We start from the raw sequence: 23,053 nt of genomic DNA, 5'->3' as shown, positions 1-23,053 counted from the left end.
TGCCAATGAGAGATTGACCCCATGGGGAGCTAGAAATGAAGGCAATGTAGAAAGTCAGAATTCCCTGATGCTTCTTTCAATTATGGTTTTTGAGTTGAGGGTGAACGGACCGTGAGACAGCAGAGGACGGAAGAAGAAAAATTTGCACATGGGGAAAGTGTTCAGTTCAGTTCAGTCACTGACTTTTCCAGGTTCACCTCTGTCTAGATGATTGCTGTAATTCCTTCTGTCTCTCGCTGACCTGTAGACAAGTGCCCTCCATGAAGCAATCCAGTTGGTACAGGGATTCTACCAATTACCCTAATTCCTTCTAAACACCTGGGAGCTATTGGGATTAGTTCATCAGCGTGTAGGGTGGTCGCTCAGAGAAGGCAATGGCAACCCACTCCAGTACTCATGCCTGGAAAACCCCATGAGAGGAGGAGTCTGGTAGGCTGCAGTCCATGAGGTCACGAAGAGTGGGACAGGACTGAGTGACTTCACTTTCGCTTTTCACTTTCATGCATTGGAGAAGGAAATGGCAACCCACTCCAGTGTTCTTGCCTGGAGAGTCCTAGGGACGGGGGAGCCTGGTGGGCTGCCGTCTATGGGGTCGCATAGAGTCGGACACGACTGAAGCGACTTAGCAGCAGCAGCAGCATGGTGGTCACTGGGCTTCCCAGGTGGCTCAGTGGGTAAAGAATCCGCCTGTGATGCAGGAGATGCAGGTGGACTGAGTTCAATCCCCAGGTTGGGAAGATCCCCTGGAGGAGGGAATGGCAACCCACTGCAGTATTCTTGCCTGGAGAATCCCATGGACAGAGTAGCTTGGTGGGCTATAGTCCATAGGGTCACAAAGAGTTGGACACGACTGAAGCAACTTAGCAGGCACATACAGGCCGGTTACTAAATCAATGACACCTCCGTATATCTTTTGGTTACTGCCAGTGATGTGAGCACTTAAAGGTTTTTTTTGTTTGTTTGTTTGTTTTTTCGGTTTGTTTCTCATATTCTTACTTTCTACATTTATTTTTTCTTCTCTTTGGCTGACTCAACCTTCCATTAATCTACGAGTATTCAGATCTTTTCATTGTGCCCTGGGGCTATGAAAGCATCCTACACCTTTCCCCAGTCTCTGAACCTTACCCCTACCTCCAGGTTTTGACTGAAGTTTGTCTCTCCCTGAAGATTTTTTTCCTATGTGGGATTTTCAATTCTTCCACATCCCAAGTTCAGGAGAAGGGGTCTTCAGCATTTATTCTCTGTTTTCTAGTAAAAAAAAAAAATCTTAACTAATTTTAGGTTCATAGCACCTGCTCTTCTTGTCTCCTGCTTCATTCATTGAGGACTCGCTCATGGTTTTCCTTTCCACTCTGCTACTTCAACATTCAGGGGAACAAGCATAGTCTTAGCAACTTAGTTCCTTGATCACCCATGGCCAAAGTCCTTTACTTCCATCATCTGTGTCTATGGCTATGGGGACCTTGTCAATACCTGGAATTGCGTGATTTCTGAAATGACAGTCAGTAGTCAACACCCTCATTCCTATCCTTTCTGCTTTGATGGTTAGTGCGTCCCAATGTGTTACCCTCATGAAGACCACCACCTAGTCTATTCAACAGCCCTTTCTCCTCTACTTATTTTAGGTTCAAGATTATTTCAACTTCTCTCTTATCAGATGCCCCATTCTCTTGTTCTGTTGTTGCTGGAGGTCATTGAGAGCATGTGACTACAAGTTGACCCATAAGGTGGACCCAGGCAATCGGAGGCTCCCCACCTGCTCCCCTGTCCTTGAAATGTATGTTCTTCTGTTCTCACAGTGGGAGCTGTTTTCAAAGACACAGTCTTATAGAGCAATGCGTTGTTGAGACTACTTGGACCATATCTATGTGACTGAACCCTATTAATGCCTCTATATAAACTGAAGATACTGGCAGGTATGTGCAGAGATCTACGCATCTTGTGAGCACCCAAGACAAGTCTCATGTGTAAGTTCCCTGGTTTATTAAGCCTGGCACCTGCCAATCTTGAGTGCCCTGTCTGCTTCTTTCTTTAGTCTGTCTGTGAGTCAAAAGTCATCCTGCTGACATACCAGCCTGGGAAATGTGTTTTTCTTTTCTGAGCCTGAGCCTGGTCTGTTGAACATCTTTGGAGTGTAGGTTTCTGTCACTAATTCAGTGGCTTCAGCTTCATCTGGGTCTTTCCTAAATTTCCCCGATTGCTTCTGTTCTCTTCCCTTTTCTTCCAAGTAGTCATTTCAAAACTTCTCTGTTTCACTTAAATTTTCCTTTAACCCCTGACATCTACTTTTCATCTAGTTCTTTTCAAGTGATTTTACTTTCTACATCACAAAGAAAATGAAACTCACTTTTGGAAATGCCCCCCCGACTACACACCAGCAAACTGGTGTAGTCAACACCCACACCCACACCACCACCCACATCTCCATTCATCCTTCTTACTTTTATGGGTGTCCTACAAGGTGTCTCTTCATCTGGAAGTAATTCTATCTCCTTTTAACTTTTCCTTCATCTTCATCCTCTCCCTTACTATTTTCATAAAATAGAAGCAAAACACTCCTGTTTGAAAAAATAAGGTCCTTGTATTCATACCTTCTTGGAGAAGGAAATGGCAACCCACTCCAGTGTTCTTGCCTGGAGAATCCCATGGACGGAGAAGCCTGGTAGGCTGCAATCCATGGGGTCGCACAGAGCTGGACACGACTGAAGCGACTTAGCAGCAGCAGCAGCATCCATACCTTCCCACAATCCCCACTCTATCTCACTTGTTCATAACTCAAATGTTTGTCTAAACTGACAGTCTCCCCCCACTTCATTCTCCCACCTCTGGTATCTGGACCCACATCCCCCTGAAATCCCTTTGCCACATTCACCACTGACTTCTGTATTGCTTTATCCAGTGGATACTTTTGAATCTATTTGCCAAAGCATTTGACAGTATTGACCAAATTCTCCTTCTTGAAATATTTTTCTCTTTGGTTTTCATGAGTCTATATTCTCAGTTTTCAATTCTCTTTGGCCACTTTTCAGTTCTCCTTCCCAGGTTTCCTTCTGTCTAACATTGTTTGCTTTTTTATACTAGATTCTCCTCTGTTCTTGTTCTATACACTCCCTGGGTCATCTCATCTATGGATGAATGGATTGAATATCACTTACATGATAGAGTCTCAAATCCATGTCCTTAGTTCCCAAACTATCTTCTGAGCTTTGACTACTATGTATAATGAGTTGTGTGCTCAGTTGTGTGTGGTTCTTTGTGACCCCATGGACAGTAGCCCACCAGGCTCCTCTATCCATGGAATCTTCTAGGCAAGAATACTGGAGTGGGTTGCCACATCCTACCCCAGGGGATATTCCCAACTCAGGGATGGAACCTGTGTCTCTTGCATCTCCTACTTTGGTAGGCATATTCTTTACCACCATGTCACCTGGGAAACCCCCCAACTATGTACATTATCTACTGGCCATATGGGCACTTGTGTGTCTTGCAGATGTCTCATGGTTGCCATGTCCCTCACTGGACTCATCACTTTCTCTTTAAAGCCCACTTCTCTTCCTCTTTTCTCTACCTCATCATTCCATATGGGTATACAAAGCAGTAAAATGATCCTCAACATTATTTCTCCATTTTAAGCATTCACATTCTAATGAAACCGCATCCTAAATATCTCTTGAATTTGTCTACTTCTCTCTTTTACTTCCATTATGAGCCCAGTTCTAGCCACCATCATTTCCTGCGAACTCTCCTAATAGCCTCCTATCAGGACCCCTTCTTGCCTTCACCTCACATTTCCCTCTTCACTATAATGAAGCTAGTGTGCTCTTTCAGAAATGCAAATATGATCCTGTTATTTCTCCTCTTCCTCCTCCTCATTTGGCTTCAATTTTCTTCTTTTTTAAAAAAAGAATTTAGTCATTGTAAAATATACATAACACAAAATTTATATTTTTAAACCGTTTTTAAGTGTACAGTTCAGTGGCATTAAGTACATTCACCTTGTGTATCTATCACTGCCATTCATCTTTGGAACTTTTTTCATCTTGCAAAGCGGAAGCTCTGTACCCTTTGCTAAATAGTATCTCATTCCCCCTACTCATAACCCCTGACAACTACCATTCTGTTTATATAAATTGACTGTATACCTTATGTGGATAGAAGCATAGCATATTTGTCCTTCTGTGACTAATTTTAGTTAGCATAATGCCTTTGTAGTTCATCCATATTGTAGCATGTGTCAGAATTTCCTTTCATCCTAAGTCTGAATGTATTACTATTGTGGCCATCAATAATGAATTGTTTAAGAAATTGTGGAGAAACAGCAACAGAACAGTATGCAGTATCAAAAAGAATGAGTGCCTGATATGGATCCATCTCTGAGATATATTGTGAGTAGGAAAAGCAAATTACAGAATAGATTGTGTCGTATGCAAGCATTTGTGCAAATGAAAGAGATATATATGTTTGTGTATAGACATTTCTCAAGGTCTGCCAAAGAAAGTAGTAACACTGGTTGTCTCTGGAGAGGTGAAAGATGGGTCAGGAATGCTAGGGAGACAGATTTTCGTGTAAAATTTTGCTCTATTTGGGAACTTTTCATGTGCCTGTATAACTTTTAAAAATAAATACTAGTGTGCACATGCTGAAAACTTTCCCATTGTATTACCACATGTTGTTTACTCATTCATCCTTTGATAGACACTTGGGTTTCCTCCACCTTCTGGGTTATTGTGCATAATGCTGCTATAAACATGGTGTACACATATGTTTGTGCTTTCAATTCTTATAGGAAAATACCAGAAGTGGAACTGATGGATCATATGGTAATTCTATTTTTAAATTTTTAAGGAACTGCCATACCGTTTTCCATAATGATTGCACCATTTTGCATTCTCACCAATAGTGTGAAAGTGTTCCAATCTTTCCATATCGTCTATATCCAAGTGTTTCATCTTTCCATATCTCATGGTTTTGATTTGCATTTCTCTGATGGTTAGTGAGTCAAGCATCTTTTCACATGTTTATAGGCCATTTGTAAATCTCATTTTGGAAAATGTCTTATTGAATCCTTTGCCATTTAAAAAAATCAGATTGTTACTGTTGAGTTTTAGAAATTCTCTATATATTCTGGTTATTAATCCCTATCAGATGTGTGATTTGCAAATATTTGCTTCCTTCTGTTGGATATATTTTCACTTTGTTGATAGTGTCTTTTGATGGACGAGTGTTTTAAATTTTGATGAAGTCTAGTTTGTCTATTTTTTCTTTTGTTGCTTATGCAATTTGTTTCATATCCAAGAAACCATAGCCAAATCCAGTAGCATAAAGATTTTTCTCTATGTTTTCTTTTAAAAATTTCATATTTTTATCTGTTACCTTCAGGACATTGATCCATTTTTAGTTGATTTTTGTATATAGTATTAAGCCAGTTTCATTCTTTAACATGTGAGTATCCAGTTTTCCCAGCTCTATCTGTTGAACACTTTTGATTCTGTAGGTTTTTACTAAATTTCAATATTATGAAGTGTGAGTCCTTCAATTTTGTTCTTTTTCAAGAGTATTCTAGCTCTTCCAGGCCCCTTGAAATACCTTATGAATTTTAAGATGAGGTCTTATTTCCGAACAAAACAATTTTCCATGGCAGTCATTAATCCCTGAAGTCTAAACTCCATACCACTGTTAGAGGGGCTTCCCAGGTGGTGCTAGTAGTGAAGAACCCCCCTGCCAATACAGGAGATGTAAGAGACATGGTTCAATCCCTGGGTTGGGAAGATCCGCTGGAGGAGAAAATGGCAACTCACTCAAGTATTCTTGACTAGAGAATCCCACGGACAGAGGAGCCTGGTGGGCTGCAGTCTATAGGGTTGCAAACAGTTGGACATGACTGAAGCTACTTGGCACATACATGCACTCTTACTCAGTCCAAGCTCATACCATTCACCACATGACAAGCCAATAGAGACATAAGTTGTTGGGGCAAGGTAACAACTTTATTTGGAAAGTCAGAAGACAGGGAAGATGGTGGACTAGTGTTGCAGAGAAACATCTTAACCAAGTTAGAATTCAAGTCTTCTTTATACTCAAAGGTGAGAGGGTGTTCTTGTTGTTGCAAATTTCATGGTGTCAGAATTCTTTGTTCTTGCAGCTGTCCAGGTAGACCAGGTCATGATGTTCCTGGAAAGCTCCCACAACACAAATGTTATTTTCTGTTCTGCAACATTTTTTTTTTTCACTCTCTGTATGAATGGAAACTGTTACACCTTTACACGTCAGAGCCTTGAGAATGGGCTATCCTGTGCATTTCAGGCTATAGACAACATTCTTAACTTGTAGTGAAAACAATAGAACACAAAAGTTAAAAGAAACAAATCCAAAATGGAGTCAGATTTGTTTTTCACTATTACGTCCTGTTTTAGAGAGGCCTTTAAAATACAGCACCTGCATGTCACCTCAGTTTCATCTCCAGATTTTCTCTAAATTGCTCATCTACTCTCCAAACTTTCAGAACTACTTTCAGTTATTCCAACAGCCATCCACCCTTGTTTAGGGCCTTTTATTATATGCTGTGTGCTAAGTTGCTTCAGTCCTGTCTAACTCTTCATGACTCTACGGATTGTAGCTGCCAGGCTCCTCTGTCCATGGGATTCTCCAGGCAAGAATACTGGAGTGGGTTTGCATGCCCTCCTCCAGGGGATCTTCCCAACCCAAGGATCGAACCTGCATCTCTGAAGTCTCCTGCATTATTAGATGGGTTCTTTATCACTTGTGCCACCGTGGAAGGCTCTCTCTCTCTCTGTATGTGTGTGTGTATGTATGTATGTGTCAATTCAGTTCAGTTCAGTTGCTCACTTGTGTCGGACTCTTTGCAACCCCATGAACCACAGTACACCAGGTCTCCCCGTCCATCATCAACTCCCGGAGTCCACCCAAACCCATGTCCATTGAGTTGGTGATGCCATCCAACCATCTCATCCTCTGTCATCCCCTTCTCCTCCTGCCCTCCATCTTTCCCAGCATCAGGGTCTTTTCAAATGAGTCAGCTCTTCACATTAGGTGGACAAAGTATTGGAGTTTCAGCTTCAATAGCAGGCCTTCCAAAGAACACTCAGGACTGATCTCCTCCAGGATGGACTGGTTGGGTCTCCTTGCAGTCCAAGGGATTCTCAAGAGTCTTCTCCAACACCACAGTTCAAAAGCATCAATTCTTCTGCATTCAGCTTTCTTTATAGTCCAACTCTCACATCCATACATGACCACTGGAAAAACCATAGCCTTGACTAGACGGACCTTTGTTGTCAAAGTAATGTCTCATCTTTCTAATATGCTGTTTAGGTTGGTTATAACTTTCCTTCCAAGGAGTAAGTGTCTTTTAATTTCATGGCTGCAATCACCGTCTGCATTGATTTTGGAGCCTAAAAATAAAGTCAGCCACTATTTCCACTGTTTTCCCATCTATTCCCCATGAAGTGATGGGACTGGGTGCCATGATCTTCATTTTCTGAATGTTGAGCTTTAAGCCAACTTTTTCACTCTCCTCTTTCACTTTCATCAAGAGGCTCTTTAGTTCTTCTTCACTTTCTGCCATAAGGGTGGTGTCATCTGCATATCTGACATTATTGATATTTCTCCTGGCAATCTTGATTCCAGCTTGTGCTTCTTTCAGCCCAGCATTTCTCATGATGTACTCTGCATATAAGTTAAATAAGCAGAGTGACAATATACTGCCTTGACGTACTCCTTTTCCTATTTGGAACCAGTCTGTTGTTCCATGTCCAGTTCTAACTGTTGCTTCCTGACCTGCATATAGGTTTCTCAAGAGGCAGGTCAGGTGGTCTGGTATTCTCATCTCTTGAAGAATTTTCCACAGTTTACTGTGATCCACATAGTCAAAGGCTTTGGCATAGTCAATAAAGCAGATGTTTTTCTGGAACTCTCTTGCTTTTTCAATGATCCAGCGGATGTTGGCAATTTGATCTCTGATTCCTCTGCCTTTTCTAAAACCAGTTTGAACATCTGAAAGTTCATGGTTCACGTATTGTTGAAGCCTGGCTTGGAGAATTTTGAGCATTACTGTGAGATGAGTGCAATTGTGCAGTAATTTGAGCATTCTTTGGCATTGCCTTTCTTTGGGATTGGAATGTATGTGTGTATATATATATACATGTGTGCACATGTGTGTATGCATATATATATATATATAAAATCTGCTTTCTGTGTTTCAACACAGTTTGGCTATGCACTTTTCACATCCCTTCCACATTTTCAGGAGGAAACTAAGAAGTTTGTATTTTGTGTTCTCCTTGAGGACCGCAATTCCATGTTGAGAGCACTGCATTTTAACTGCTTATTTCAGTACTCCCCTAGCCTGTGCTGAAGGGATGGCGCCTTGGTAACTTTGTACTCCTAGTGCCAAGCACAGCATCTTTCATTCAGTAGACTATCCAGGAGTGTTGGTTGAAATGAATTCTTGATGGCTCTTTTTCTGGTATTTCTTCCAAGGGATAGTTTTCCAGTGTGTGGGAAAAGTCAACAAGGGGAGTTGGAAACCCATGGAAAATAGAAGAAAGGTGTTTACTTGTTCTAGACTTTGCATGCTTTGTTCTCCTACTTTGGCCCACATCAGCAGTGAAATTTGCAATCATTTCATTCCATGAGTAGTCCTCTGAGACCTTCTAGGCACAAAGTTAAATAGGAAAATAGGAGTTAAGGCAGGGACCTGGAGCACCCAGCCATGTTAGGTTGCCGAAGTGTGATAGTCATCAAAGGGTATTTACTTCTCCAGGCAGAAGGAGGAGCAGCCACCGCCTTTAGTTGTTCAATGCACCCGCTGCGGAAGTACCAGTTTGGCTCAGGTGCCACCCAGCGCCTTGGAAAGTGCCTCCCACAGGAACGCACTGCTAGTTCCACAGTGCGGTCCCAGGAGCACCCCATGACCGGAAAAGGAACGTGCGCGGGTCTGTTGCTTAGCAACGAACGCAGCCGGGACGCCAGACGGCCCCCGAGCGGAGGGAGCAGAGACTGCCTTGTGGCCGGGGGTCGCATCTCTCTCCGAGGGGTTTCGTGGGGGCGCTGGCAGGAAGGATCCAGGAGCCACCCGGTGCCGCCAGCGCGTCCTTGCAGCCATGAGCAGCGAGCAGGTGAGAGGTTGGCTCCTGGCTAGGCTCCTCCCCGCGGCGAAGCTTCCCTAGTATTTCAAAAGCGATAGAAGCCTAGGTCTTCCGGACTTCCCAGTTGTGACCCCGCGGGCTACAGCGTCTTTATCGCGCTTGTGCTCTGGGATACAGAGATTTTCCGGTGAAAACTTTTATATGAACTCTTCCCAACCGTTGTTTGTACTTGGTGTTGTCATAACAACCAAACACATTAGTGGAGCAGTGCGTCAGCAGTTTAAAGTACAGTTCCAGAGTGCTCCCATTGTACTAATGGTGTGTGTGTTTGGCTAGGGAAAGCTCCGGGTGGGGAATTGCCTTTGATTTGGGCTCTAGGACTGGAATACAAGCCCCTTCATAGCGGTGCAATTTTGGGCAAATCACTTGATCTTTCTGTCTTCTCTCGCTTTTATGCAAAAAGGAAGAATCAGAACAACTTTTCTTTCCTTCTAAGGATATTATGAAATTCAAAAAATATAAGATACCATGGTGTGGTCAGTGTCAAATGGAATTTCTTCTTAGGACAAGATTCCCATGGCATGTAACAAAAGATGCATATAAAACCTTGTGTTAGTCACTCAGTCGTGTCTGACTCTTTGCCAGCCCATGGACTGTATCCCACCAGGCTCCTCTGTCCATGGGATTCTCCAGGCGAGAATACTGGAGTGGGTTACCATTCCCTTCCCCAGAATATAAAACTTTGTTGTTCAGTCGCTCAGTCGTCTCCTACTGTTTGCGACCCCACGGTCTGCAGCACGCCAGACTTCCCAGTCCTTTACCATCTCCCGGAGCTTGCTCAAACTCATGTCAATCCAGTCAGTGATGCCATCCAACCACCTCACCCTCTGTCATCCCCTTCTCCTGCCTACAATTTTTCCCAGTATAGGGTCTTTTCTAGTGAGTCGGCTCTTTGATTCAGGTCGCGAAAGTATTAGAGTTTCAGCATCAGTCCCTCCAACGAATATTCAGGATTGATTTCCTTTAGGATTGACTGGTTTCATCTTCTTGCAGTCCAAGGGACTCTCAAGAGTCTTCCACAGTTCAAAAGCATCAAAACCTTGGCTAATCATTTAGTCAAATCCATTTTACCAGGCTTCACTCATCAAGTTCCCTTTTAATTTTTGCCACAAAAGACTTGCAGGCTCAGAGTTGTTTTCCAGGAGATTGGAATCAGCTGTGTCTATTTATGGATGAGCTAATTAAGACTGGGTAGGCTCCCTGACCTTCCAACTGGCCATGTGCAAGTATCTAGCTTGGTGACCTTTTGACATCAGAGGGCTGACAACTCCACCCTTATACCCTGTTTGTTCTTGTTGAGTCAGTATGTTGTCCTGTTCGACTCTTTGTGATCCCATGGACTGAAGCCCACCAGGTTCCTCTGTCCATGGGATTCTCCGGGCAAGAATACTGTAATAGGTTGCCATTTCCTTCTCCAGGGTGTCTTCCCGACTCAGGGATGGAACCTACCTCTCCTGTGGCTCCTGCATTGCAGGCAGATTTTTTATCACTGAGCCACCGCGGAAGCCCCAGATCCTGTTCATCACATGTATCTTAGTTACACCTTGAAGAACTAATTGGGCTTTGGTGGCTCAGTGATGAAGTTCAGTTCAGTTCAGTTGCTCAGTCGTGTCTGACTCAGTGATGAAGAACTGGCTGCAATGCAGGAGCCACAGGAGACATAGGTTCCATTTCTGGGTCGGGAAGATCCCCTGGAGGAGGAAATGGCAACCCATTCCAGTATTGTTGCCTGGAGAATCCTGGCAAGAGGAGGAGCCTGGCGGGCTAGCTATATAGTCCATAGGGTCACAAAGTGTTGGACACGACTGAAGAAACTTAGCATGCACAGAACTAATTACAACGCTTACCACACCAGTTCCCAATCGCCTTTTCCTGGCACTAGGCTCCCCGGGCCTCCTCCGAAGGCCCTGCTGCTATCCCATGAATACCCCAGCCCCCAGTTTTGAGATTTGCTGTCTTGTCTCTTCCTTGGCTGCCTTGTGAGTTAAGCCCTGTTTTTGCCACAAACCTCCCAGTCTCATTGTTTTGGCTTGTTCTGCCTGTGGCCAAGGAACCTTGCTCTGTGACATAGTTGCAGTAGTTACTTTACAGAACTGTTTATTGAGGAGTAGCTGTAAACAAGTGCTGAACAATGATCCAACTTTTAAGTGTCAGAAGAGAATAGGAAGATGTTAAGTGTGGACCTTATTCTGGGCTTGCTAGAAAACAATGGTTAACTCCTGGCTTGTATGGAAGAGGCCCTCTAAGCCTCCTGGTACTGAATGGAAAACAGTTGCTTTTAAGCCTGCAAACTTTGCTTAGCTTCTTGGTTTGACACTGAACTGTAATTCTTTCCTTTACAAGGCTTTATAGTATTTGAGGTGGGGGGTGGTGGTGGTACTGTTAGAGTTTACTGTGAAAACGTTAAAAGTAACATTGAGTTCTAGATTACATGAATCAATATTTTCTTGATGCTTGCATCAGTCTCTGAGCTAATCTTGAATCATGTTCTATGGTGTAGAAATTTAAAATACACATTTAGGATATTTTCAGTGGTATTTCTCAATAGCTGTTATTTCACAAAGCCCCAATTGACCAGTTTACAACTAAAAAGCTTCCACTAAAAACCATTTGGCAGTTAAGTTTTGCTTTATCTTAATAAAAGTGATGTTTGGAAATTATACTTCCCTCCCTGCAAAAGAACCTATATTATTGAAAAAGCAGTGGGCTTTTGAAAGAACAGGCATAAGCCTGTCTAGAATTATTCACATTTTCTATATACTATATTTTTTTAAACAGCAGAGGTCCCTGTCTCACTGCTTTGGTTGATCTATAATTTAAAAACTCTTGATACTTTCACTTATGCTAAGTTTGAGTATAGTTTTCCTTTTGAAAGGGTGGAAGTTTTTTATATTTTAACCTGAAACAAACAGAATGGATTAAACTTTTGGAAATGCCATTTTTATGTGACATTTACTTATGTATTCATTTAGTTTGAAAAGTGAGCAGGTGGTAAAATCATATTTGTTGAAGGAGATTTTAATATGTTCAGCTCATTAGTGGAAGGTTTAGAGTGATATGGCATTTTTCAGGAATAGCAATTTTAACTCTTAAATTAGGTATTTACCAGAAATATAAATCTCTTGCAACTGCTCATTTCATTTTTAAAATTACTTAAAACATAAGGCATTTTGAGTTTCAGTTGAAGAACTTTCCAGTGTTTAAAAATACAAATATCCAAAGAGCACGAAGCCCCCCCCCCTCCCCCCGCCAAAAAAAAAAATCCACTACAGATTGTGGGCAAAGAAGAGGGAAAAACTGTCAGCCCATCTCTGCCCAAGTGCTTTTTCTAGTTGTTAAATTAAGTAGTTTTGCATTTATATGCTCATTCTGTTTTCCTTCATCCTATCTTCTTGATGGTATTACTTTAAAAAGGAGATGAGAGTAAAACAGTTGGGTATGAAGCCAACAGCTTGGTGATAATTTTAACAACCATAACTCAGAACATATTATAACTATATTTAAACCAACCTTATTAAATTTTGAGAGATGGTAGTTGATTAAACCAGACAACTTCATAACATTATTGTTGATTTTAACCAGGCACATTCATAGATTCTGGTCATTTCATCAGAATGGTTAAATTTGGATTATACCAGGCTTAAAATATCTCTGCCAATAGACCAGTATCTGAAAATCAAATTAAAAGCCCACTTAAGGAAGACTTTAACTCTTAAGCAGTTTTAATTCTGGTAATGTAAAATTATATTAGGAACCCAACAGGAAACAGATGGCATGCTCAGAAGGGTTAAATTGAAGAAAACTTATAAAAAGACCATTTGGAGAGGTGTGGGCAAGGTTAAGGGAGGAAGCCAACAGAGATAAGATGGCACTTAAGGATTAATAACAGGAAGTCTTCTCCATTCCTAGGTCTTGCACTTCTGCTAAATTGATTCCTAAATATTTTATCTTTTCAATACGGTTGTAAATTAGTTTCTTAATTTCAGTTTTGGATTATTCATTGTTAGCATCTGGAAATACAGTTTTTATTTGTTCACTGTTATTATAGCATCTAGAAATACAATTTTTGTGTATTAATATTGAATCCTGTGATCTTGCTGAACATTCATTAACTATAATAATCTTTTGTAGATTTCTTATGATTTTCTGTACACAATATCCTGCTATCTGTAAAGTATGTTTTCATATATTTTAGATGGTAATGTGTTTTACTTTATATTAAACACTCAATAACATTTGGTTGAATTAATCAATTTCAGCATTAAGAGAGTAACAGTTTGGTTTGTGTGTGTGTTTTCATGCAGGATAAACCACCCAGCAAAGAAAAATCCAAGACGCAAGTCAGATTTTTACCACAGTTGTCTACGGTAATTTACCAATATCGCATCACTTAAAAAAATTTTAAATTTACTTATTTTTTAATCGAATGATAATTGCTTGACAGAATTGTGTTGATTTGTGCCAAACATCAACATGAATCAACCATAGGTATACATATGTCCCCTCCATCTTGAACCTCCCTCCAACTCTCTTCTCCATCCCACCCCTCTAGATTGTTATAGTGCCCTGTTTTGAGTTCCATGAATCATACAGCAAATTCTCATTGGCTATCTATTTTACATATGGTAATGTAAGTTTGCATGTTACTCTCTCCATACATCCCACCCTCTCCTTCCTCCTCTCTTCTACCTCCCATGTCCCTAAGTCTGTTTTCTGTATCTGTGTCTCTATTGCTGCCCTCCAAATAATTTCATCAGGACCATCTTTCTAGATTCCATATATATGCATTAGTATATGACACATGGTACGTATTTTTTTGCTTTTGTAATAATGTTGTTTACTAGTTTTCACACTTGCAAATAAGTTACTGAATTTCTGATTAAAAATTTCTGTGCTCCATTTCTTTTCTGATGGAGAATACCTAGGAGGTATATATCTTAGGAAAAATAACTGTCTTAACAAAGGAGCTGTAAGCTGTAATTACCTAGTATGTGCAGAATACTTGAGTATTCTGAACAAAAGAATTGTGAAGATGAGCTAGCAGAAGTAGTTCTAGAGTTGAGAAACACGGAGTTGGATTACAGGTTTTTCACTAGTGGCTCTATGACTGTTGCAGAGTCACTTATCTCTCTGAGCCCCAGTTTGAGTTTAAAATGAGAATAGCTAACTTGGTTTCTGAAGAGATGTCTCTTCTAGCACTTTTAGCTACAGGAGATTTTTTAGATCTTGGCATTCTTTTTCATGATTTTGATGTTAAATTATCGTTGTCATGTGGAAAAGTTAGTTAAGAGACATTTTCAGCTGATCAAGTGCTGGACAAATTAGATTTTACTGCAGTAAGATTTATTGTCAAATAATTATATTGAGTTTAATATCATTGAGTTATATTCTGGTGATTCCTGGAGGTTGAGTGTAACTGGAGGTTCAAAGCAAACATTATTTGTTTTGGAACATATTTGAAAATCTCAGAATGAACTATGAAATGGAATGTGAGTGGCTTCATACAGAGAAGATTTCTAATACTTTGAAATTAAGGATTCTTTCAGATTAAAAAAAAAACTCCAAAGAAATATTTTAGGTGAATGTGCTTCAACATTTCAAAGTACATGTTTTAATTGTGAACCTATTTGTATTGATGATGTTAAGATTATCACACCATGTTGTATAAAATCATAGCATCTTCTTTTAGATTTGTAAATATCTAAAATATTCTATGTTGAGACAAAGATATGTAAAATGGAATGGACATTTTTCTCTTTAAAAATTTAAAAAATTTTAAGATGGAATAATATGGCAACTAGTTTAAAAAGATATTATTAGTTTATAGATTTAGAAATATCAACTAAACTTAAATTTACTTACTGAATAAGTATTCAATGGCCGAGATTAATAATCCTTTCTAGCCTGTGAAGCATATAATTGTTTAAAATGCTTATTTGGCTGATTTAAACCTTACACTGTGCTCATATTTGACTGTATCTTGCAGTTTTTCTTTTGTATCATTTGAGTTTTATGTCTTCTTAAGAGACCACCTGACCTGCCTCTTGAGAAACCTGTAGGCAGGTCAGGAAGCAACAGTTAGAACTGGACATGGAACAACAGACTGGTTCCAAATAGGAAAAGGAGTATGTCAAGGCTGTATATTGTCACCCTGCTTATTTAACTTATATGCAGAGTACATCATGAGAAATGCTGGGCCAGAAGAAACACAAGCTGGAATCAAGATTGCCGGGACAAGTATCAATAACGTCAGATATGCAGATGACACCACCCTTATGGCAGAAAGTGAAGAGGAACTAAAAAGCTTCTTGATGAAAGTGAAAGAGGAGATGAAAAAGTTGGCTTAAAGCTCAACATTCAGAAAACGAAGATCATGGCATCTGGTCCCATCCCTTCATGGGAAATAGATGGGGAAACAGTGGAAACAGTGTCAGACTTTATTTTTCTGAGCTCCAAAATCACTGCAGAAGGTTACTGCAGCCATGAAATTAAAAGACGGTTACTCCTTGGAAGAAAAGTTATGACCAACCTAGACAGCATATTCAAAAGCAGAGATATTACTTTGCCAACAAAGGTCCGTCTAGTCAAGGCTATGGTTTTTCCTGTGGTCATGTATGGATGTGAGAGTTGAACTATAAAGAAAGCTGAGTGCCAAAGAATTGATGCTTTTGAACTGTGGTGTTGGATAAGACTCTTGAAAGTCCATTGGACTGCAAGGAGATCCAACCAGTCCATCCTAAAGGAGATCAGTCCGGGCTGTTAATTGGAGGGACTGATGTTGAAGCTGAAACTCCAATACTTTGTCCACCTAATGTGAAGAGCTGACTCATTTGAAAAGACCTTGATGCAGGGAAATATTGAGGGCAGGAGGAAAAGGGGATGACAGAGGATGAGATGGTTGGATGGCATCACGGACTTGATGGACATGGGTTTGGGCGGACTCTGGAAGTTGGTGATGGACAGGGAGGCCTGGCGTGCTGTGGTTCATGGGGTCGCAAAGAATCGTACACGACTGAGCGACTGAACTGAACTGAAGAAATAATATTTGAAAGTTATTTCCTTTATTTTAAAAAATTTCATCTCAATGTTAAGGTTTGCACTCAAACTTTTCTGACATTAAAGATTTGGACAGGGGGATACTGATTACATTTGTTTAAATTTTTGGTAAAAACTGATGTGTTCTTAAATAATAGACATTGTAAATGTTTGGAAGAGCAAATGGTAGAATTGGAGCCATCAGGCTAGTTTAGGAATACATAGCTTTTCTTTTTTTGGCCAGGGGTGAGGGGGTGGGGGGCAGTGGTGGTGGGTGTGGGTGTGGGGAGGGATTGCAGAAAACACTGAAGTTACCAGCAGTTTTTCTTTTAGCCGATTCTACCCTCATAGCTTCCATGACAGTAGACTCTTTCACTAAAGGAAGAAAGGTGCTGGGAGTGGGGTTGGGGTATTCGGCGCTGCTCTGATTACCCTGGGTCATAAAGAAACAGACTGCTTGCCCTGTGGTCTCTGGTAGAGCACCCACTTTTTTCCAAAATCAGCTTCTAGTACTGTGTGCTCCACCCATCCAGCAAGTTTTTAAGCATACTGTGTGATGACCAAAAGTTTGGAGTTCTCACAACTGGCAGAAGTTGCTGGTATTTAAAAAGTTACAGATTTGCATCCCATAAATTCGATGAAAAAATAAGCCCCAGGCATCTAAGCCCCAATGAGTACTTGAGCATATAAGGCCTTTCTATCTGAAAGACCTTGAATGATTTTCATTACAGACCTTCATGCTCTCAGGGATGATCCTTGTTAAAATCAAGGGTGCCCAGCACTGGTAGCTGCCAGACTCTCAGAGCTGGGGACCTGACTCTCACCCTTGCTGCCCACCTCACTCAGAGCCCTCCCATGAATCTGAAATCCTTTAGGGAGGAAGGAGAGAGTGAAAGAGTGGAGAGAGGTGGAAGGATAAAAGAGCATTGCTTTTGATGTCTTGGATGATTTCCTGTGAAAGAGCCTGAAGATAGGACATGTGTGCAGTTGAAGAGGTGATCCCAGAAAGCAGGAGTAAAGGATCAGGGAGAGTAAAACTAGGAGAAACCAATATGAGGCAGCTGGGATGATCCTGCCTGAACTTCATCCATCTGAGGATGGTTAGGGTGGAGGATGGTAGCGTCTAACCCATAAGCTCTCATCCTATGTTGATGAAGGTTATTCTTGAGGATGTTAATATTCCACCTACTTCTGGCTGCTCATGTGTGAGTGCAGAATGGGCTACCCTGAGGGTCTTGTGCATGCATACTCAGTCACATCTGACTCTTTGTGACCCTATGGTCTGTAGCCCACGGGGCTCCTCTGCCCATGGGATTCTCCAGGCAAGAAAACTGGAGTTGGGTAGCCATTTCCCTCTCGAGGGAATCTTCCCAACCCAGGAATCAAACCCATGTCTCCTGCATTGCAGGCAGATTCTTTACCACTTGAGCCATCGGGGAAGCCCCCGTGTTATAGCATCAAAGAAGCCTCACAGCACAAAGCATGAGACACTTTTCTGAGCAGCTCTGCTCTTTCTACATGAATTGAAGGCAGTACAGAACTGTTCATTGCAGCCACATCTGAAATCAAGAGGTGAGGCCAAGAGGATGTGAAAGAAAGTGTAACAAGAGTTGTCTTGATGGAAAAATCAATGGAATTCTTAGTCCAGCCTCTCAAAAGTTACAAAGCAGAGAGAAGGAGTGGCATATGTCTAAGTCATCTCATGAATTGCTTATCAGCATTAAAAATATGTAGATATTTCTTTACAATTTACCCCTCTGATTTTATTGAAGATCAGCATTACTTAGCTAGATGATATTCTGGCTAATGCGTGGCTGCTCTTTTTGGTTTGCCAGAGGGCCACTATTTATAAAATATTATATGTATATGTATAATTTTTTGCTGCAATGCAGGGCAGAGAAAAACATGAAGGCTCTCACCACCCTTCACCTGGGGTGCTGCTGAGAATGGGGTGGTAGTTCAGTGTGCAAAGGGATGCTGTAGAGATTCCAAGAAGTCAAGTGTATGGGAATTGGTGTACAAGGCTGGGCTTATCTCCGTTGTACTTTTGAAGTAGCTCTAATGCAATAGACCTCATCTGAGTTGCCCCTGTATCCCTGTATGATAATTTTAGGGAACTTGGACTATGTATTTCTTTCCTTCTATCATTTGCAGCTGTACTCTTAGGCTTTTGCTACATCCTCATTCTCTCCAAGGAGAAGGAAATGGCAACCCACTCCAGTGTTCTTGCCTGGAGAATCCCAGGGAGGGGGGAGCCTGGTGGGCTGCAGTCCATGGGGTTGCTGGGAGTCGGACACGACTGAGCGACTTCACTTTCACTTTTCACTTTCATGCATTGGAGAAGGAAATGGCAACCCACTCCACTATTCTTGCCTGGAGAATCCCAGGGACGGGGGAGCCTAGTGGGCTGCAGTCTATGGGGTCGCACAGAGTCAGACACGACTGAAGCGACTTAGCAACAGCAGTAGCATTCTCTCCAAAGGGAAGCCTTTCACTCTGAGGACACCTGTTGCACTTTTAGCTCATATATGTTTTGCCCTTGTTTCCCTTTATACCCTATAGCCTACTGGGGATTAAAGAAAACAGAGTCATTTGTGGTATACCATGGTATATGCATGAAACAGTCACCTAATTTGGTGTTTGTTCTTTGGGAAGTATTGTTTGAAGCTCATTGCGGTTTTCTTTCACTTCCTTCTTCTTCACTTCCTATGTTGTTGAGATACAACTGCATATATCTCACCCTCTCCTTCCTCCCCCTGCAGCTGTGTTCATATGTTCATTGTCCTGTTCTCTGTCCATTGCTGCTCTGCAAATAGGTTCATCAGTACCATCTTTCTAGATTCCATATATGTGTGTTAGTATGTAATATTTGTTTTGCTCTTCATGACTTACTTCACTCTGTACAAGAGACTCTAGGTTCATCCATCTCATTAGGACTGACTCAAATGTAGTCCTTTTTCTTGCTGAGTAATATTCCATTGTATATATGTACCACAGCTTCTTTATCCATTCACTGTGGATGGACATCTAGGTTGCTTCCATGTTCTAGCCATTGTAAATAAATGCAATGAGCATTATATGTCTTTTTCAATTTTGGTTTTTTCAGGGTATATGCCTCAGAGTGGATTGCTGGGTCATATGTTGGTTTTATTCCTAGTTTTTAAAGGAATTTCCACACTGTTCTTCATAGTGGCTGTATCAATTTACATTCCCACCAATAGTGCAAGAGGGTTCCCTTTTCTCCATACCCTCTCCAGCATGCGTTGTTTGTAGATTTTTTGATGAGGGCCGTTCTGACCGTGTGAGGTAGTATCTCACTGTAGTTTTGATTTGCATTTCTCTAATGATGAGTGACTTTATTTTTTTGGGCTCCAAAATCACTGCAGATGGTGATTGCAGCCATGAAATTAAAAGACGCTTACTCCTTGGAAGGAAAGTTATGACCAACCTAGACAGCATATTAAAAAGCAGAGACATTACTTTGTCAACAAAGTCCATCTAGTCAAGGCTATGGTTTTTCCAGTAATCATGTTTGGATGTGAGAGTTGGACTATAAAGAAAGCTGAGTGCCGAAGAATTGATGCTTTTGAACTTTGGTGTTGGAGAAGACTCTTGAGAGTCCCTTGGACTGCAAGGAGATCCAACCAGTCCATCCTAAAGGAGATCAGTCCTGGGTGTTCATTGGAAGGACTGATGTTGAAGCTGAAACGCCAGTATTTTGTCCACCTGATGCGAATAGCTGACTCATTGGAAAAGACCCTGATGTTGGGAAAGATTGAAGGCAGGAGGAGAAGGGGACAACAGAGGATGAGATGGTTAGATGGCATCACGGACTCAATGGACATGAGTTTGGGTAGACTCCAGGAGTTGGTGATGGACAGGGAGGCCTGGCATGCTGCGGTTCATGGGGGTCACAAAGAGTTGGACACGACTGAGTGAACAGAACCGAACTGAATAATGAGTGATGTTGAACATCTTTTCATCTGTTTACTAGCCATCTGTATGTCTTCTTTGGAGAAATGTCTGTTTGGGTCTTCTGCCCACTTTTTGATTGGGTTGTTTGTTTTTCTGGTATTGATTTGTATGTGTTGCTTGTATATTTTTGAAATTAATCCTTTGACAGTTGTTTCATTTGCTATTATTTTTCCCATTCTGAGGGTTGTCTTTCCCCTAGTTTATAGTTTTCTTTGCTGTGCAAAAGCTTTTAAGTTTAATTAGGTCCCAGTTGTTTATTTTTGTTTTTATTTCCATTACTCTAGGAGGTGGGTCATAGGGGAATCTTGTTGTTGTACATCTTTTTTGGACAAATGTTTATTCAGGTCCTCTGCCCATTTTAAAAGTTGGGTTATTTGTTTTTTAGCATTGAGTTTTATAAGTTCCTTGTATATTTTGGATATTAATTTCTTATTGGATACATCATTTACAAACAAATTCTCCGATTTTGGAAGTGAGAGGCCTTCCATTTGTTCATAGTTTCCTTTGCTGTGCAAAAGCATCTTAGTTTGATGTAGCTCCACTTGTTTATTTTTGCTTTTGTTTCCCTTGCCTGAGGAAACATAGAAGTTTTACGGTTTCAGATCTTATATTTATGTCTTTAAATACATTTTGAGTTTTTCTTTTATATTGTATGAGAAAGTAGTCCTGTTTGATTCCTTTGTTCAGTTTCCTAATATTGTTTATTGAAGAGACTGCCTTTCCCCTTTGCATATTTTTGCCTCCTTTGCTGTAGATTAATTGAATGTTGTTTCAATTGAATGCACTGTAAAACTACAATAGTCAAAAACAGACACACAGTGCAATTTGAAATAACAGAATGTGATACCTCTAGCTTTGTTCTTTCTCTAGATTGTTTTGGCTCTTCAGGGTCTTTTGTGTTTCCACATAAAACAATTCTTCCAATCCATGATATTGGGAATCAGAGATACTGAATAATACCTTATAAACTGAGAAGAAACTTTGAGGTTGAAAAATGAGGCAGGCAATTCATTAAGTGCAGGTAGGAAGTATATTGTGGGTATCTTACACACAGGCAGGAAATATTGAACAAATGGTCTAGAGGCATTCACAGGTGCACTTAGACCACTGAAAGGGTGCGGGGGAGTTTAAAAGGACCAAAGCCAAAGACAGGATCTGACTACTGGAGAGAAGCATGTCAACACAGATGGGAACTGGGGATTTTTCCTCCACCTGGATGTCTTATGACAATTAACCATCTGTGTCAGCAAAAACATAGCTCCAGTTTTCAGGTATCAGACGAAGACAAAGGTAAAAGTTAAATGGGAATTCATCTGGCTTGGGCATATTCCTTGTGAATTACGCTAAAGCTTAATCCTATATAAAGGAGAGGGGGTTGGACAGTGGGCCTAAGTTAGAGTTGACAAAAAGGAGTTAGTTTGGTCCAGTCATACTCATGAGCATGGTGTATCTTTGCATTTCCTTGTCTTCAGTTTCTTATCAGTGTCTTGCAGTTTCCAAGTACAAGTCTTCTGCCTCCTTATATTTATTCTCATATATTTTATTCTTTCATTGCATTGTAAAAATATTGTTTACTTAAATTCTCTTTCTGATGGTTTTTTAGTGTATAGAAACAGCAGATTTCTGTATTAATTTTGTATTCTGCAACTTTACCAAATTCATTGAGTTTTAGTAATTTTTGGTAGCATATTTACAATTTTCTATACATAGTATCATCTCGCCTGCAAACAGTGAGTTTCCATTCTTCCTTTTCCAATTAGGATTTCTTTTCTTGTCTGATTGATGTGGTTAGAACTCCCAATACTATGTGGAATAAAAGTGGAGAGAGTGGGCAACCTTGTCTTTTTCCTAATCTTAGAGGAAGTTCTTTCAGCTTTTCACTGTTGAGTATGATGTTAGCTGTGTGCTTGTCATACGTGGCCTTTATTATGTTGAGGCATATTCTCTGGTGGCCCAGATGTAAAGAATCCACCTGCAATGCAGGAGACCTTGGTTTGATCCCTGGGTTGGGAAGATCCCCTGGAGAAGGGAGTGGCTACCCACTCCAGTATTCTTGCCTGGAGAATTCCATGGACAGAGGAACCTGGCAGGCTATAGTCCATGGGGTTGCAAAGAGTCAGACATTGCTGAGTGACTAACACTTTCACTTATATTCATTCTGCACCCACTTTGAGAGTTTTTATCATAATTGGATGTTGAATTTTGTCCAAGACTTTTTTTCTGCACCTATTGAGATGATCATATGGTTTTTATTCAGTTTGCTAATATGTATCATGTTGATTGATTTTGCAAATACTGAACCATCCTAGCATCCCCAAGATAAGTCCCACTTGTTAATGGTATATGACTCTTTTACTGTATTGTTGAATTTGGTTTGCTAAAATTTTGATGAGGATTTTTACGTCTATATTCATCAGTGATATTGACCTGTAATTTTCTTTTTTGTGGTGTCTTTCTTTTTTGTGCTGGATTGGTTATCAGGGTGATACTGACCTCGTTAGAATGAGTTTGAAGGTGTTCCGTCTGCAATTTTTTGGAATAGTTTGAGAAAATGGGTACTGATTCTTCTTTAAATGTTTGGTATTGACTTGTGAAGCTGCCTGGTCCAGGATTTTGTTTGGAAGAATTTCTGTTTTATCACTGATTCAGTTTCATTACTGGTAATTGGTCTGTTTAAATTTTCCATTTCTTCCATTCAGTCTTGGGAGATTGTACATTTCTAGATTGTCCATTTTATTGGCATGTAACAGTTCATAGTAATCTCTTGTGATCCTTTGTATTTCTGTGATATGTTATAACTTATTTTTCATTTCTGATTTTATTGGGGCCTGATTTTATTTATATTTCTGATTTTATATTATTTTTATATTTTCTGATTT

The 23,053-nt window shown here is 40.6% G+C and overlaps 1 protein-coding gene across 4 annotated transcripts in view; it reads left to right on the top strand.

Moving 5' to 3' along the window:
- The first annotated feature begins 8,659 nt into the window (after positions 1-8,659).
- Positions 8,660-23,053, top strand: part of DNAH7 (dynein axonemal heavy chain 7) — a 257,550-nt gene continuing 243,156 nt past the window's right edge. Inside the window, exons 1-2 of one of the 4 annotated variants that reach the window (XM_025001623.2) lie at positions 8,660-9,134; positions 13,469-13,531. In XM_025001623.2, coding sequence (XP_024857391.1) covers positions 9,120-9,134; positions 13,469-13,531 — 78 coding nt within the window. In that variant the 5' untranslated portion in view covers positions 8,660-9,119. The remainder of the gene's footprint in view (positions 9,135-13,468; positions 13,532-23,053) is intronic. The other 3 variants (XM_059874486.1, XM_025001611.2, NM_001143874.1) reach the window with 3 other exon arrangements.

Source organism: Bos taurus, chromosome 2 (genome assembly GCF_002263795.3).
Source record: "Bos taurus isolate L1 Dominette 01449 registration number 42190680 breed Hereford chromosome 2, ARS-UCD2.0, whole genome shotgun sequence".
NCBI classification, from domain to species: domain Eukaryota; kingdom Metazoa; phylum Chordata; class Mammalia; order Artiodactyla; family Bovidae; genus Bos; species Bos taurus.
The sequence above is the reverse complement of the archived record's forward strand: the minus strand, read 5'-3'. Positions and strand labels throughout refer to the sequence as shown.